This window comes from Ranitomeya imitator, chromosome 5, assembly GCF_032444005.1.
Source record: "Ranitomeya imitator isolate aRanImi1 chromosome 5, aRanImi1.pri, whole genome shotgun sequence".
NCBI lineage: Eukaryota > Metazoa > Chordata > Amphibia > Anura > Dendrobatidae > Ranitomeya > Ranitomeya imitator.
Window position 1 is genome coordinate 711,582,450 of NC_091286.1, and position 18,320 is coordinate 711,600,769.

Sequence of the window (18,320 nt, forward strand, 5' to 3'; positions counted from 1 at the left end):
CACTCAGCAGATAATAATAGAAATATAGAAGAGTTTACCTCTCCGCTCAGCAGATAATAATAGAAATATAGAAGAGTTTACCTCTCCACTCAGCAGATAATAATAGAAATATAGAAGAGTTTACCTCTCCACTCAGCAGATAATAATAGAAATATAGAAGAGTTTACCTCTCCACTCAGCAGATAATAGAAATATAGAAGAGTTTACCTCTCCGCTCAGCAGATAATAATAGAGATATAGAAGAGTTTACCTCTCCGCTCAGCAGATAATAATAGAAATATAGAAGAGTTTACCTCTCCGCTCAGCAGATAATAATAGAAATATAGAAGAGTTTACCTCTCCACTCAGCAGATAATAATAGAAATATAGAAGAGTTTACCTCTCCACTCAGCAGATAATAATAGAAATATAGAAGAGTTTACCTCTCCACTCAGCAGATAATAATAGAAATATAGAAGAGTTTACCTCTCCACTCAGCAGATAATGATAGAAATATAGAAGAGTTTACCTCTCCACTCAGCAGATAATAATAGAAATATAGAAGAGTTTACCTCTCCACTCAGCAGATAATAATAGAAATATAGAAGAGTTTACCTCTCCACTCAGCAGATAATAGAAATATAGAAGAGTTTACCTCTCCGCTCAGCAGATAATAATAGAGATATAGAAGAGTTTACCTCTCCGCTCAGCAGATAATAATAGAAATATAGAAGAGTTTACCTCTCCACTCAGCAGATAATAATAGAAATATAGAAGAGTTTACCTCTCCACTCAGCAGATAATAATAGAAATATAGAAGAGTTTACCTCTCCACTCAGCAGATAATAATAGAAATATAGAAGAGTTTACCTCTCCACTCAGCAGATAATAATAGAAATATAGAAGAGTTTACCTCTCCACTCAGCAGATAATAATAGAAATATAGAAGAGTTTACCTCTCCACTCAGCAGATAATAGAAATATAGAAGAGTTTACCTCTCCACTCAGCAGATAATGATAGAAATATAGAAGAGTTTACCTCTCCACTCAGCAGATAATAATAGAAATATAGAAGAGTTTACCTCTCCGCTCAGCAGATAATAATAGAAATATAGAAGAGTTTACCTCTCCACTCAGCAGATAATAGAAATATAGAAGAGTTTACCTCTCCACTCAGCAGATAATAGAAATATAGAAGAGTTTACCTCTCCACTGAGCAGATAATAATAGAAATATAGAAGAGTTTACCTCTCCACTCAGCAGATAATAATAGAGATATAGAAGAGTTTACCTCTCCTCTCAGCATATAATAATAGAAATATAGAAGAGTTTACCTCTCCGCTCAGCAGATAATAATAGAGATATAGAAGAGTTTACCTCTCCTCTCAGCATATAATAATAGAAATATAGAAGAGTTTACCTCTCCACTCAGCAGATAATAATAGAGATATAGAAGAGTTTACCTCTCCGCTCAGCAGATAATAATAGAGATATAGAAGAGTTTACGTCTCCACTCAGCAGATAATAATAGAAATATAGAAGAGTTTACCTCTCCGCTCAGCAGATAATAATAGAAATATAGAAGAGTTTACCTCTCCACTCAGCAGATAATAATAGAGATATAGAAGAGTTTACGTCTCCACTCAGCAGATAATAATAGAAATATAGAAGAGTTTACCTCTCCACTCAGCAGATAATAATAGAAATATAGAAGAGTTTACCTCTCCACTCAGCAGATAATAGAAATATAGAAGAGTTTACCTCTCCACTCAGCAGATAATGATAGAAATATAGAAGAGTTTACCTCTCCACTCAGCAGATAATAGAAATATAGAAGAGTTTACCTCTCCACTCAGCAGATAATAATAGAAATATAGAAGAGTTTACCTCTCCGCTCAGCAGATAATAGAAATATAGAAGAGTTTACCTCTCCGCTCAGCAGATAATAATAGAAATATAGAAGAGTTTACCTCTCCACTCAGCAGATAATAGAAATATGGAAGAGTTTACCTCTCCACTCAGCAGATAATAGAAATATAGAAGAGTTTACCTCTCCACTCAGCAGATAATAATAGAAATATAGAAGAGTTTACCTCTCCACTCAGCAGATAATAATAGAAATATAGAAGAGTTTACCTCTCCACTCAGCAGATAATAGAAATATAGAAGAGTTTACTTCTCCACTCAGCAGATAATAGAAATATAGAAGAGTTTACCTCTCCACTCAGCAGATAATAATAGAAATATAGAAGAGTTTACCTCTCCACTCAGCAGATAATGATAGAAATATAGAAGAGTTTACCTCTCCACTCAGCAGATAATGATAGAAATATAGAAGAGTTTACCTCTCCGCTCAGCAGATAATAATAGAAATATAGAAGAGTTTACCTCTCCGCTCAGCAGATAATAATAGAAATATAGAAGAGTTTACCTCTCCACTCAGCAGATAATAATAGAAATATAGAAGAGTTTACGTCTCCACTCAGCAGATAATAGAAATATAGAAGAGTTTACCTCTCCACTCAGCAGATAATAATAGAAATATAGAAGAGTTTACCTCTCCACTCAGCAGATAATAATAGAAATATAGAAGAGTTTACCTCTCCGCTCAGCAGATAATAGAAATATAGAAGAGTTTACCTCTCCGCTCAGCAGATAATAATAGAAATATAGAAGAGTTTACCTCTCCACTCAGCAGATAATAGAAATATAGAAGAGTTTACCTCTCCACTCAGCAGATAATAGAAATATAGAAGAGTTTACCTCTCCACTCAGCAGATAATAGAAATATAGAAGAGTTTACCTCTCCGCTCAGCAGATAATAGAAATATAGAAGAGTTTACCTCTCCACTCAGCAGATAATAATAGAAATATAGAAGAGTTTACCTCTCCGCTCAGCAGGGAGATGATCTCTAAGGTGAAGTCTATGATTCTTCTGGAAATGTTGTTCTCGTCTTCGTCCATGTCTGGTTCGTCATTCGGGGATAAATCTTGGTGGTGTGAATGGATCTGGTTTTTCGGGGTCTTTATGACAGGAGGCTGTAAATCATACAAGGACATCGTCAGTCACATACAGATCTGATCTCATTGCACAGTGACATTCACAGATTAATAGGTATTTTACACCTGTCCATCAGGTGAGACTTTCCACCTGTGAGGACCGGGCTTGTGCTTTCCACCATCCTATAAAGACATCTGAAGCCTCGGTTCCTTATGACCTCCATGAATATAGGGGGTCCGTGTAGAAGTTTAGGGGTCTCTAATATGATGGAACATAGCAGAGTCCGTACCTGTAGAACTAGTAAAGTCTCTCCCTGTATCTGCGCGGCTTCGTCACATCCCTCAGTCTTTGCCTCTAGAGAACCTGTCCACTTGGAGAACGCTATTTCTACCACTTCAGGGGTGATCTGTGGGTGAATAAGGTGACATTGTGTCATGATCTGCTTAGTTTGTGGGATTAGGCAGTTCAGAGGTTAATCTGGACGGCCTCACTATGGGATTCTGGGAGACTTCTTATAGCCTCAATGTGGGGTCATTCCTCGTAGCTTATACTCTGACCCTTGGCCGAGTGTGTGTGACCCTGTTGTGCCTGTGCTGGTTCTGATCTGGTTCTGTCCCCGTTTAGAGTTCTGCCTGTCCCTCTTGTACTGCGCTGCTATCTCCGTGTATGACTCCTTTCTTACGTTCTGACTATTCTCTGCTCGCCCCGTCTTACCGCGCCGCCCTCTCCGTGTATGACCCCCGCCTGTCTGATCTGGGTTCCCCTCTTCTCTACTTCAGGTTCCCTGTAGAATCCTGCACTCATCTCCAGCAGCAGGACGCTAAGCTCCGCCCCTGTGGTCACATGATCGCAGGTCCTTCTGTTTTCTGTCATCCTCAGCACGCTGCTCAGGTCCTGTCTGCCTGAGCTTTTCCTGCAGTATCTGACCCTGGGCTCTCCCACAGTATGGGTGAGTCACCCTGTTCAGCCGTGGCAGTGCGCTGGTGCAGACAGGATCCTGATATTATAAGTGACCATACATTTTTTAGGGTTGGGAAAAGTTGTGTTTTTCTGTGCAAACTAGCAGCATGGATCCCCTGACTTTGGCCGATCAGGTCAAGCATCTAACCCAAATATTCGAAAAGCTCAATATGGAACAGCACAGGATGGCCCATACCCAACAGCAGTTGGTGGACACTGCAGGGGGCCGTTGCGGCAGGGTCTCTTGGTTCCGGGAGTAGGGATGTATCTGTGGTATCCCTGAATCTCTGGTCAAATTACCTGATTTCTTTTCAGGGGATAAAAAGGCGTTTAGGTCCTTCAGGGAGGGATGTAAGCATTTTTTTTTTTCCTTTACGGCCCGTTCCTCTGGGGACGAGTTCCAGAGGGTGGGGGGCATTATTTCTTTACTGCGGGGTGCCCCCCAAGCATGGGCTTTTTCTCTGTCTCCCACTACCTGCGAGAGAATGATAGTCGATGCCTTCTTTGAAGCCTTGGGCCGCATATATGATGAGCCTGACAGAGTACGTATGGCTGAAGATATGGTCATGAGTGTGCGTCAGGTTAAACGCTCGGCTGAGTGGTTTTGTGCAGAGTTTCAACACTGGGCAGTGGAGGTCTCATGGAATGATGCCACCCTTTGGGGCTGATTCCGCAGAGGCCGGGCCGAATGCCTCCCAGATGCTCTGGCCCTTCATCCACCACCTGACACCTTGGAGGATGCCATTACTCAGGCCGTGCGCATGGACCGCAGGCTTCGGGCTAGGGGTGTCATGCAGTCTGAGACATCCCTATTTTCCGGCAGCAAAGAGACTGGTGTCGCTCCTGAACCCATGGAGATTGGCGCCACTTCGGTCAAAGAGATTGAGAGGAGACAGCGCCGGGAGAAGCAGCTCTGTTTTTATTGCGGGGAGTCTGGTCATTGGAAAAAGGATTGCCCCTCGTGCCCATCGTCCTCGGGAAACGACTAGGTCTGGGTAGTGGTCGAGGAGGCTGCCCGGACCTGCAGGTACTTTCTTCCTCATGTCCTAAAGTTTTTCTAAGGGTTGAACTGCTGGTAGACAATGTCTGTTTTTTCTCTACAGCACTGGTGGACAGTGGTTCATCACTCAACCTGGTCAGCTCCGATGTCATTTCCCAATACGAGATAGGGACAGTCAGGCTTCCTACACCACTTAAAGTCGTGGCTATCGACTCATCTCCTATTACCCGAACTGGGATCGTTTCTGAAAAGTTTGTGTTGAAAATTGGTTCTTCTCATGCGGAAGAATATTGAATGTTTTGTCATGGACAAATTACCAGCAGGGCTGGTGCTGGGCATGCCGTGGCTTTGCTGCCATAACCCAGTGATTGACTGGGAATCTGGGGAGATTGTCAAGTGGGGGTCCAAGTGTGCTGACTGTTACCATAAATCTATTTGTTGTGTGAAAAATCGCAAAACCCGTCTCTGTGTCTTCTAATAGTCTGGAGGGTATTCCGGAGTACCTGAGAGACTTTGAGGACGTGTTTTCTGAGAGTGAGGCTGAGGCGTTACCCCCTCATAGGCCATTTGATTGTGCCATTGATCTGATTCCTGGAACCAAATTGCCCAAAGCTCGCCTGTTCAATCTGTCTGGCCCCGAGTGCCTTGCTATGAAACAGTATATTTCTGAAATTCTCCGTAAGGGGCACATAAGACCCTCAGTTTCCCTGGTAGCAGTGGGTTGTTGTTTTTTTTATTAAGAAAAAAAGATGGCAGCCTACATCCCTGCCTCAACTTTCGAGAACTAAATAAAATTACTGTGAGGAACACATATCCCCCAACGTTGATTCCTGATCTCTGTAGCCAGCTCTCTGGCTCTAAATGGTTTTCTAAACTGGATCTGAGGGGGCTTACAACTTAAGAATACAAAAAGGGGAAGAGTGGAAAACGGCTTTCCTTACATCTGAGGGGTTGTTTGAAAATCTAGAAATGCCATTTGGGCTCACCAACGCACCCGCAGTGTTTCAAAATTTTATCAATGTGGTATTTTCGGATCTCATTGGCCGTTTTGTAGTGGCATACCTAGATGATATCCTGATATATTCTGTTGACAGTTTCCTATATCTTGCATGTTAAAACAGTGCTTCAGAGGCTCAGAAAACCAATTGTTTGTCAAACTCGAGAAATGTTCATTTTTTGTTTAGGAATTGTAATTTCTAGGTCTGATAATTTCACCTCAGGGGTTTCGCATGGATCCCAAGAAAGTGCAAGCTATTGTGGAGTGGGTCCAACCCCGGGACCTTAGGGGACTCCAGTGCTTCTTGTGATTTGCGCAAGTTTATTAAAGGTTTTTCACAGGTGACTAAGCCTCTCACGGACCTCACTTGTAAAGGGGCAGATGTCAGAAACTGGTCCTCGTTAGCTAAACAATCCTTTCTAATGCTAAAAAAATGTTTTTCATCTGCTCCTATCCAGGTCCAACCGGACCCTTCCAAACCATTCGTGGTTGAGGTGGATGCTTCCGAGGTGGGGGTGGGGGCAGTTTTGTCGCAAGGACCAGTTTCTCTGACTAATCTCAGGCCCTGTGACTATTTTTCTAAGAAATTTTCTCCAGCGGAGAAAAATTATGACGTAGGCAACAGAAAGCTTCTGGCCATTAAATTTGCGTTCGAAGAATGGAGGCACTTTTTGGAGGGGGCGGCTCATCCTATTACGGTTATCACTGGCCATAAAAATTTAGAGTACATCAAGTCTGCTAAAAGACTGACTCCCAGGCAAGCTCGCTGGTCACTGTTTTTTTTTTTTCCATATTTCAGTTTTCCATTACCTTTCGGCCAGGGTCTATGAACGTAAAGGCTAATGCCTTATCGTGTAGTTTTGAGCCGTTATTCACCCCGATCAACCGTCCCTCATTCTCCAAGCCTGTAGACAAATTGTTTATTCCGCAGCATTTGCGCAACAAACGCCTGTGGGAGTTCCATGACTTGAAGTTGAGTGCACACCCTGGTATGGTCGCCACACAGGAAGCAGTGGCAAGGGTCTTTTGGTGGCCTTTAATGGCTTCAGATATCCAGAAACATGTTGCAGAATGTGGGATATGTGCCCATTCTAAGAGCTCGAGTTGCCAGCCGGCGAATTGGTGCCTTTGCCAGTCCCAGGAAGGCCATGGAATCGCTTATCAATGGACTTCATCACCAATCTTCCATCATCCTGTGGTAATACAGTTATTTGGGTAGGGGTGGATAGGTTTTCTAAGTTGGCACATTTTGTACCCATGACAAGTTTACCTTCAGCAGAGACGCTCTCTAGATATTTCCGGTCTCAGGTGGTACGCTTAAACGTTTGCGGATAGGAAAAGGGATTCTGCTCAGACGCTGCTTTGTAGGGATAAAGTGTGGCTGTCCACACGAAATATAAATCTTCGACTGCCCTCTGCCAAACTGGGGCCTAAATTTATTGGCTCCTATGAGGTCATCGGAGTAGTGAACCCGGTAACCTATCGCCTCTGTCTTCCTCCCTCCTTAAAACTCCATAATGTCTTTCATAGGTGTTTACTTAAACCCTTGGGGGCGGTGAGTGAAGATACTGAAGCTGCTCCTCCTCCTGTCTTGGTTGAGGGACATATGGAGTTTGAGGTACAACATATTGTGGATTCCAGGCGGGTTCGGTGGTCTTTACAAGTATTTGGTACATTGGAGGGGGTATGGTCCGGAAGATCGATCATGGGTACCAGCCAAATCGGTACACGCTGACCGTCTGGTTCGTGCATTCCATGCCCGGCATTCTGGGAAACCTGGGGGTCCGGAGGTCCCCCGTTGAGAGGGGGGTACTGTCATGATCTGCATAGTTTGTGGGATTAGGCAGTTCAGAGGTTAATCTGGACGGCCTCACTATGGGATTCTGGGAGACTTCTTATAGCCTCAATGTGGGGGTCATTCGTCGCTTATACTTTGACCCTTGGCCGAGTGTGTGTGACCCTGTTGTGTCTGTGCTACTTTATGCTTGTCTGGTTCTGTCCCCGTTTAGAGTTCTGTCTGTCCCTCTTGTACTGCGCTGCTATCTCCGTGGATGACTCCTTTCTTACGTTCTGACTATTCTCTGATCGCCCCTTCTGTACCGCGCCGCCCTCTCCGTGTATGACCCCCGCTTGTCCGACCTGAGTTCCGCTCTCTTCTACTTCAGGGTCCCTGTAGAATCCTGCACTCATCTCCAGCAGCAGGACACTAAGCCCCACCCCCTGTGGTCACATGATCGCAGGTCCTTCTGTTTTCTACAATCCTCAGCACGCTGTTCAGGTCCTGTCTGCCTGAGCTTTCCCTGCGGTATCTGACCCCGGGCTCTCCCACGGTGTGGGTGAGTCACCTTGTTCAGCCGTGTCAGTGCGCCGGTGCTGACAGGATCCTGATACATTGCTGCTCGGTTGTTTTACTGAAAGTAAATGAAGCTATTTCCTCTCCTGAGATTTCCAGCCCTCAGTCCAAGGTACGTGCACGGAGCGGCTTCACTCACCGCTCACTATACCGAGCACTGGCTGGAAACATGCCCGGCACACAGCCGGCTCTATACCGCGTCTGTACAGACAACAGTCACTGAACCTCCAGGGATGATGTGGACGGACTGAGCGACCTGGTCAGAGACGTTGTCCTCCAGCCATTACAGGAGCTTGTTGGGGTGACACAGTCTCTCCAGCACTAGAGGCTCAGATGGGATTAGATACCAGAACATCCGTCCTCCAATCATTTACATTAGATACAGTGAGATCAGAGCTATACAGTATATAGAACAATGCAGGATGTATAAACAGCTGCTGGAGAGCCGGTAATAGCTGATAGTACACGGCTCAAAAAATAAAAGGGAACACCTAAACAACAGAATATAACTCCAAGTGAATCAGATTTCTGTGAAATCAAACTGTCCACTTAGGAACAACATTGATTGACAATTAATTTCACATGCTGTTGCGCAAATGGAATAGACAGATGGAAATTATTGGCAATTATCAAGACACCCTCAATAAAGGAGTGGTTCTGCAGGTGGGGACCACAGACCACATCTCGGTACCAATGCTTTCTGGCTGATGTTTTGGTCACTTTTGAGTGTTGGTTGCGCTTTCGCACTTGTGGTAGCATGAGACGGACTCTACAACCCACACAAGTGGCTCAGGTAGTGCAGCTCATCCAAGATGGCACATCAATGCGAGCTGTGGTAAGAAGGTTTGCTGTGTCTGCCAGCGTAGTGTCCAAAGGCTGGAGGCGCTACTAGGAGACATGGAGGGGGCCATAGGAGGGCAACAACCCAGCAGCTACCCTGTTGTGAATTCTGTGGTAGAGCTCCCTCCTGTGGTCACAAGTGGTACTTCGGCTGATTCTGTCTATGAGCTTCCGTTGGTGGATGTGAGTGGTACTGCGGCTTCTAAGTTTCCCTCCTCAGGTGATGTGGTGAAGTCGTTAGGTGCTGCTCTATTTAACTCCACCTAGTGCTTTGCTCCTGGCCTCCAGTCAATGTTCTAGTGTGGATCTTGCTTTCTCCTGGATCGTTCCTGTGGCCTGTCTTTCCTGCATAAGCTAAGTTTTGCTGGTGTTACTTTTGTTGCTATTTTTTCTGTCCAGCTTGCGCTATTTGTTTTTCTTGCTTGCTGGAAGCTCTGGGACGCAGAGGGGGTACCTCCGTACCGTTAGTCGGTGCGGAGGGTCTTTTTGCACCCTCTGCGTGGTTGTTTGTAGGGTTTTGTGTTGACCGCAAAGTAATCTTTCCTATCTTCGATCTGTTCAGTCAGTCGGGCCTCACTTTGCTAAAATATATTTCATCTCTGTGTTTGTACTTTCATCTCTACTCACAGTCGTTATATGTGGGGGGCTGCCTTTTCCTTTGGGGAATTTCTCTGCGGCAAGGTAGGCTTATTTTTCTCTCTTAGGGCTAGCTAGTTTCTCAGGCTGTGATCGAGGCGCCTAGGCCTGGACAGGAGCGCTCCACGGCTACCTTTAGTGTGGTATGATAGGATTAGGGATTGCGGTCAGCAGAGTTCCCACGTCTCAGAGCTCGTCCTTGTTATTGCTAACTGTCAGGTCACCTTGTGTGCTCTTAACCACTAGACCCATTGAGGTACTGAATTACCTGTTCATAACACTACCCGCTACCTCCGCCTTCGTGCAAGGAGGAACAGTAGGAGCACTGCCAGAGCCCTGCAAAATGACCTACAGCAGGCCACAAATGTGCATGTGTCTGCATAAACGGTTAGAAACTGACTTTATGAGGATGGTCTGAGTGCCCGACGTCCACAGGTGAGTGCCCGACGTCCACAGATGGGGGTTGTGCTCACAGCCCAACACCTTGCAGGACGCTTGGCATTTGCCGCAGAACACCAGGATTGGCAATTCGCCACTGGCGCCCTGTGCTCTTCACAGAAGAAAGCAGGTTCACACTGAGCACATGTGACAGACGTGACAGGGTCTGGAGACGCCGTGGAGAGCAATCTGCTGCCTGCAACATCCTCCAGCATGACCGGTTTGGCAGTGGGTCAGTAATGGTGTGGGATGGCATTTCTTTAGAGGGCCGCACAGTCCTCCATGTGCTCACCAGAGGTAGCCTGACTGCCATTAGGTACCGGGATGAGATCCTCACACCCCTTGTGAGACCATATTCTGGAGCGGTTGGCCCTGGGATCATCCTAATGCAGGACAATGCCGGACCTCATGTGGCTGGAGTGTGTCAGCAGTTCCTGCAAGATTAAGGCATTGAAGCTATGGACTGGCCCGCCCGTTCCCCAGACCTGAATCCGACTGACCACATCTGGGACATCGTGTCTCACTCCATCCACCAACGTCACGTTGCACCACAGACTGTCCAGGAGTTGGCGGATGCTTTAGTCCAGGTCTGGGAGGAGATCCCTCAGGAGACCATCCGCCGCCTCATCAGGAGCATGCCCAGGCGTTGTAGGGAGGTCATACAGGCACGTGGAGGCCACACACAATACTGAGCATCTTTTCCTTGTCATAAGGCATTTCCGCTGAAGTTGGATCAGCCTGTAATTTTATTTTTCATTTTGATTTTGAGTATCATTCCAACTCCAGCCCTCCTTGGGATGGATATGTATAGATTTCATATAGATCTCACTTGCATATAAACTTATATATATACATACATACATACATATACTCACAGCTAAAATATACACTATAATCAATTGCTTAAAATGGCTGACAAACTGATATAAGCCAGACAGACTGTTTGGGGCTTTGCAGGCAAAAGCGGAACACCACCAGATGTACTAAGTGATGAATAGATGTCTCAACTTTGTCCTAGATGCAACAAGGTGACAGTTACACTTTAGTTGCTTAATCAGCATTCATATGTGCATTAATCACAATATTCCATATACATTTAGATAACCAATAACAGAGGCGTACAGGTCAATAGCAATGGACACCCTGCTCACAGTAGCCAAAGGGATTGAGTCCCAACCAGGAGTGTGGAAGACAGCCCCTCTTATGGTGACCAATGACCTGGAAGATCAACCACCCTACAAAGACAGAAGTGGCAAGTGTTGCAACTGTGGCAAGTTTGGCCATTTCCAGAACCAGTGCAGAGCACCCACGCAACCCAAGAGTTGGCCCAGAGAAACAGGTCATAGAGGAAGAAGTACAGAAATCAGTGAAGAGCTCTGCCCATAGGACAGGGGCAAGCCAGGTCCACAAGACACCACGCTCCTAACATGCAAAATGCCACCGGTGGGACAAATACCTCAAATTACCCTGAAAGTAGATGGGGTTGTAAGATCTTTTCTTGTGGACACGGGTGCAACCAGAAGTGTGATGAGACATGTGGAACTCCACGATCCCACCTGCCTATCAGAATCTTCTGTGTCTTGCGTGGGGATAGATGGTCAAGTCAGACATTCCCAGCTTACAAAGCCCCTGAACATGTGGACTCTATTCTGTCCCAATTCATGGTGTCAAGGACATGTCCACTCAACCTGCTGGGAGCAGACCTACTGCAGAAGCTGAAGGCGACCATAGTGTTCCAGGAAGATGGACTGGAACTGGATGGACAAATGTCTTTTTTCGGCCTTACTAACTATGTTACTATGTTACTATGTATGACCGTGACACTTTCTTCACCCCTGACCCAAGAAGAATCAATCATGCTGGTGGCCCTACAACAAACTCAAACAACTGATGCAGGCCTACCCAAGGAGGTACTGGATGTAGTACCAGCATGTCTATGGTCTAAGGGACCCCAGGACGTGGGAGAACTTCAAGTTACCCTAGTATGGGTGTCACACAAGCTAGGTACCCCATACCCTTGTAAGGCCCAGTATCCCCTGTCCATCGCCCAGAATCAAGCTGTCTCTGACCAACTGAAGGTCTACCTGGAAATAGGAATCATTATTCCTTGCACATCATCTTGCAATACCCCACTTTTCCCGATCAAGAAGTAGACTGTAGAAGCAGAGCCAGCCAAGTTCAGAATGGTGCATGACCTGAGGGCTGTGAACGAGGCTATGGTATTTGAAACCCCAACTGTGCCAAATCCGCACACTCTGCTCTCAAATGTACCTTCCACAGCAACAGTGTTCACAGTGGTCGATCTGCCCAACGTTTTTTTCAGTGTTCCCCTTCACCTGGACGACCAGTACCTGTTTGCCTTAATGCACCAGGGGGCACAGTACACATGGAAAGTGATGCCCATGGGGGCCCAGAACACCCCTTCACAGTTCACCAAAGCAATGTCCTCCATCCTTGCCAAATGGATTATAGAACATGTTGAGGTCACTCTACTACAATACGTGGATGATCTTCTCCTTTGTGCAGGATGATATCGATACCTGCACAGCCCATTCCTTGTCTCTCCTACTCTGCCTGGCGGAGCAGCAATGCAAGGTCTCGAAAAACAAAGCCCAGTGTGTCAGAAACTAGTTATGTTCCTGGAACAATGTATTGCTCACCAGACAAAACACCTGATAGATGACCGGGAGACCACAGTGGAGAAGATGGTTCCCCCCCCAACAACTCCAAAGATGCTACAGGCCTTCCTTGGTCTAGTTTCATATTGCAGAAATTGGATCCTTGATGCCTCAGTCTTAATGCAGCCTCTGTACGATTGCACTAACGCAACCCCGTTCCTTCTCTCGGATGCGGCCTTCAACTAGTTCAGGAAACTGAAAGACTCCATAGTCTCAGTGCCAGCACTAGGCCTACCTGACTACGAGAAACCATCTCGTCTATACCTGATGGAAAAAGAAGGCCATGCCGCCGGAGTCCTGATGCAGATTCACAGGAGAAAGAAGAGACCTCTAGGCTACTATTCAGCTCACCTGGATCCAGTTGCAAGGGAGCCCCCCTCCTGCATGAGTACAGTCCTTGCAGCGCACGCCCTCCTGGACAAGATTGCTGCCATCATTCTTGGACTTCCTCTGGAGATCCTGGCCCCGCACGACATCTCAACAATCCTCAACCAAACCCAGCCAAAACATCTCTGCAAAACCAGGCATCTTCACCTCCAGTGCGCTCTGCTCTTGTCTGACAATGTCACCATCTCCAGATCCACTCTACTCCCGCCCCCAAGGGGGGGATGCGGATATGGACTCTTCAGATCAAAATCTGTACGATACCTTTCACAAGGATCTGGATTTGCTCCGGACTGATGACCATGATTGCTTCAGCATCATGCAACAAAAAACAGCAGGATTACCCAATGTGGCGGATGAGCCACTGACCAACCCAGAGTTGATCCTCTATGTAGATGGCTCAAGATTTGCAGGTGATTAAGGAAGATTTCACATGGGATGTACAGTGACTGGTAATCAAGAAATCCTGTGGTCCAGAAGTCTGCCGCTCAGCCTGTCAGCCCAGGAAGCAGAACTGATAGCGCTGATGAAGGCCTGCCAGATTGCGAACGGCAAAACTGCGACCATATATACCGATTCAAGGTACTTGCATGGCATAGCACACAACTTTGGACCCATCTGGGCTGCAAGAGACTTCATCACAGCAAGCGGAACAACCGCGAAGCATCATGGAGCCATCAGAGACCTGCTGGACGCACTCCAACTTCCAAAAAAGGTGGCAGTACTGAAAGTCAAAGCACATGGAAAACTGAACACAGTAGAGGCACGGGGCAACAATATGGCGGATATGGCAGCCAAAGGAAGACAATATGGAGAAGTGGGAGAGGTCGCAGAGCCTGACAGCTACTACATGATGACTGAGGACAAGACACCTGACAAGATGACGTCCTGGAACCTGTTTAAGAAGTTGCAGGAGCAAGCTCCAAAGGAGGAGAAGGAATGCTGGATGTGGAAGGGGCAACACATCAAAACGGAAGGGTATACGCAATGGACTACAACCCTGTTTACCCCGAAGCATGTACCCTATGGTTGTTCAATGGGCACATGGGCCCACGCACAGATTGAAGACACAGATGAATGATCTGATTGGGGCTTACTGGTTCGCTCCAGGGATCTCCACCCTAACCCAGAAATTCAAGATAAATCGCACACTAAAGGGACCTAAAACATAACATTTAATATACCTATTAGGACATGACAACATACATAGAGAAACATGTGTATTACCAACAGTTGGTCAATTATCTACTATATAATTGTCTAAGGGGCACTTCCGTATGTCTGTCTGTCTTTCTGTCTGTCCCGGAAATCCTGCATCGCTGATTGGTGTTGCCAGCTGCCTGTCCTGGCTGCCACGACCAATCAGCGACGTCCACAGCCCGGCCGAGAATTAGTCCCTCCCTACTTCCGTCCAGTCAGCGCCCGCTCCATACTTCCCTCCGGTCACCGCTCACACAGGGTTAATGGCAGCATTAACAGACCGCATTATGCTGCGGGTAACTCACTCCGTTACCGCCGCTATTAACCCTGTGTGACCAACTTTTTACTATTGAGGCTGCTTATTGCAAGATTGTAGCTTGCGAGCAGCAGGGCCCTCACTCCTCTTGGTATCTATTGTGAACTGTGATTATTGTTATGCTGTAATGTCTATTGTCTGTACAAGTCCCCTCTATAATTGTAAAGCGCTGCGGAATATGTTGGCGCTACAGAAATAAATTATTATTATTCCAGTATGCAATGAATAAAAATCTGCACCTGAAATCTTTCCTTCAGAGATATCTAGGCTGTGAATTGCTCCCTTTATTCTTTTCAGCAGTGTATACAGTGAGATCAGAGCTGCGGACTTGTCACCTTCGATGGTAAAATCCTACAAAGAAGAAGCGGATCAATAACTGGATTATTATTTGTTGTTAACTCTACAAAAAAGAAACAGAAAAAAAAACAACGAATAAGAAACTGATTTCAGCCTTGGACAAACGGCAACTGTGACTGAGGCCGGAGTCACCTACAGTCTGTGCAGTCATGGCGTCCTCTCCCTCAGGCCGGAGTCTCCCACAGTCTGTGCAGTCATGGCGTCCTCTCCCTCAGGCCGGAGTCACTCACAGTCTGTGCAGTCATGGCGTCCTCTCCCTCAGGCCGGAGTCTCCCACAGTCTGTGCAGTCATGGCGTCCTCTCTCTCAGGCCGGAGTCTCCCACAGTCTGTGCAGTCATGGCGTCCTCTCCCTCAGGCCGCAGTCACCCACAGTCTGGGCAGTCATGGCGTCCTCTCTCTCAGGCCGCAGTCACCCACAGTCTGGGCAGTCATGGCTTCTTCTCTCTCAGGCCGGAGTCTCCCACAGTCTGTGCAGTCATGGCTTCCTCTCCCTCAGGCCGCAGTCACCCACAGTCTGTGCAGTCATGGCTTCCTCTCCCTCAGGCCGCAGTCACCCACAGTCTGTGCAGTCATGGCTTCCTCTCCCTCAGGCCGGAGTCACTCACAGTCTGTGCAGTCATGGCTTCCTCTCCCTCAGGCCGGAGTCACCCACAGTCTGTGCAGTCATGGCGTCCTCTCCCTCAGGCCAGAGTCACCCACAGTCTGTGCAGTCATGGCGTCCTCTCCCTCAGGCCGGAGTCTCCCACAGTCTGTGCAGTCATGGCTTCCTCTCCCTCAGGCCGGAGTCACCCACAGTCTGTGCAGTCATGGCGTCTTCTCCCTCAGGCCGGAGTCACCCACAGTCTGTGCAGTCATGGCGTCCTCTCCCTCAGGCCGGAGTCACCAACAGTCTGTGCAGTCATGGCTTCCTCTCCCTCAGGCCGCAGTCACCCACAGTCTGTGCAGTCATGGCTTCCTCTCCCTCAGGCCGGAGTCACCCACAGTCTGTGCAGTCATGGCGTCTTCTCCCTCAGGCCGGAGTCACCCACAGTCTGTGCAGTCATGGCGTCCTCTCCCTCAGGCCGGAGTCACCAACAGTCTGTGCAGTCATGGCGTCTTCTCCCTCAGGCCGGAGTCACCCACAGTCTGTGCAGTCATGGCGTCCTCTCCCTCAGGCCGCAGTCACCCACAGTCTGGGCAGTCATGGCGTCCTCTCTCTCAGGCCGCAGTCACCCACAGTCTGGGCAGTCATGGCTTCTTCTCTCTCAGGCCGGAGTCTCCCACAGTCTGTGCAGTCATGGCTTCCTCTCCCTCAGGCCGCAGTCACCCACAGTCTGTGCAGTCATGGCTTCCTCTCCCTCAGGCCGCAGTCACCCACAGTCTGTGCAGTCATGGCTTCCTCTCCCTCAGGCCGGAGTCACTCACAGTCTGTGCAGTCATGGCTTCCTCTCCCTCAGGCCGGAGTCACCCACAGTCTGTGCAGTCATGGCGTCCTCTCCCTCAGGCCAGAGTCACCCACAGTCTGTGCAGTCATGGCGTCCTCTCCCTCAGGCCGGAGTCTCCCACAGTCTGTGCAGTCATGGCTTCCTCTCCCTCAGGCCGCAGTCACCCACAGTCTGTGCAGTCATGGCGTCCTCTCCCTCAGGCCGGAGTCACCCACAGTCTGTGCAGTCATGGCGTCCTCTCCCTCAGGCCGGAGTCTCCCACAGTCTGTGCAGTCATGGCTTCCTCTCCCTTAGGCCGGAGTCACTCACAGTCTGTGCAGTCATGGCGTCCTCTCCCTCAGGCCGGAGTCACCCACAGTCTGTGCAGTCATGGCGTCCTCTCTCTCAGGCCGCAGTCACCCACAGTCTGTGCAGTCATGGCGTCCTCTCCCTCAGGCCGGAGTCTCCCACAGTCTGTGCAGTCATGGCGTCCTCTCCCTCAGGCCGGAGTCTCCCACAGTCTGTGCAGTCATGGCTTCCTCTCCCTCAGGCCGGAGTCACCCACAGTCTGTGCAGTCATGGCGTCCTCTCCCTCAGGCCGGAGTCTCCCACAGTCTGTGCAGTCATGGCGTCCTCTCCCTCAGGCCGGAGTCTCCCACAGTCTGTGCAGTCATGGCGTCCTCTCCCTCAGGCCAGAGTCACCCACAGTCTGTGCAGTCATGGCGTCCTCTCCCTCAGGCCGGAGTCTCCCACAGTCTGTGCAGTCATGGCTTCCTCACCCTCAGGCCGCAGTCACCCACAGTCTGTGCAGTCATGGCGTCCTCTCCCTCAGGCCGGAGTCACCCACAGTCTGTGCAGTCATGGCTTCCTCTCTCTCAGGCCGGAGTCTCCCACAGTCTGTGCAGTCATGGCTTCCTCTCCCTCAGGCCGGAGTCACCCACAGTCTGTGCAGTCATGGCGTCTTCTCCCTCAGGCCGCAGTCACCCACAGTCTGTGCAGTCATGGCTTCCTCTCCCTCAGGCCGGAGTCACTCACAGTCTGTGCAGTCATGGCTTCCTCTCCCTCAGGCCGGAGTCACTCACAGTCTGTGCAGTCATGGCGTCCTCTCTCTCAGGCCGCAGTCACCCACAGTTTGTGCAGTCATGGCGTCCTCTCCCTCAGGCCGGAGTCACCCACAGTCTGTGCAGTCATGGCGTCCTCTCTCTCAGGCCGGAGTCACCCACAGTCTGTGCAGTCATGGCTTCCTCTCCCTCAGGCCGGAGTCACCCACAGTCTGTGCAGTCATGGCGTCCTCTCTCTCAGGCCGCAGTCACCCACAGTCTGTGCAGTCATGGCGTCCTCTCCCTCAGGCCGCAGTCACCCACAGTCTGTGCAGTCATGGCTTCCTCTCCCTCAGGCCGGAGTCACCCACAGTCTGTGCAGTCATGGCGTCCTCTCTCTCAGGCCGCAGTCACCCACAGTCTGTGCAGTCATGGCGTCCTCTCCCTCAGGCCGGAGTCTCCCACAGTCTGTGCAGTCATGGCGTCCTCTCCCTCAGGCCGGAGTCTCCCACAGTCTGTGCAGTCATGGCGTCCTCTCTCTCAGGCCGGAGTCTCCCACAGTCTGTGCAGTCATGGCGTCCTCTCTCTCAGGCCGCAGTCACCCACAGTCTGTGCAGTCATGGCTTCCTCTCCCTCAGGCCGCAGTCTCCCACAGTCTGTGCAGTCATGGCTTCCTCTCTCTCAGGCCGGAGTCACCCACAGTCTGTGCAGTCATGGCGTCCTCTCCCTCAGGCCGG

The 18,320-nt window shown here is 48.7% G+C and overlaps 1 protein-coding gene across 1 annotated transcript in view; it reads right to left on the reverse strand.

The window, feature by feature from the left end:
* Window positions 1-18,320, reverse strand: part of LOC138638921 (zinc finger protein 484-like) — a 143,147-nt gene that overhangs the window by 98,270 nt on the left and 26,557 nt on the right. Inside the window, exons 2-3 of the mRNA XM_069728671.1 lie at window positions 15,022-15,133; window positions 2,866-3,018 (exon numbers count right to left, since the gene is read on the reverse strand). Coding sequence (XP_069584772.1) covers window positions 2,866-2,943 — 78 coding nt within the window. The 5' untranslated portion in view covers window positions 2,944-3,018; window positions 15,022-15,133. The remainder of the gene's footprint in view (window positions 1-2,865; window positions 3,019-15,021; window positions 15,134-18,320) is intronic.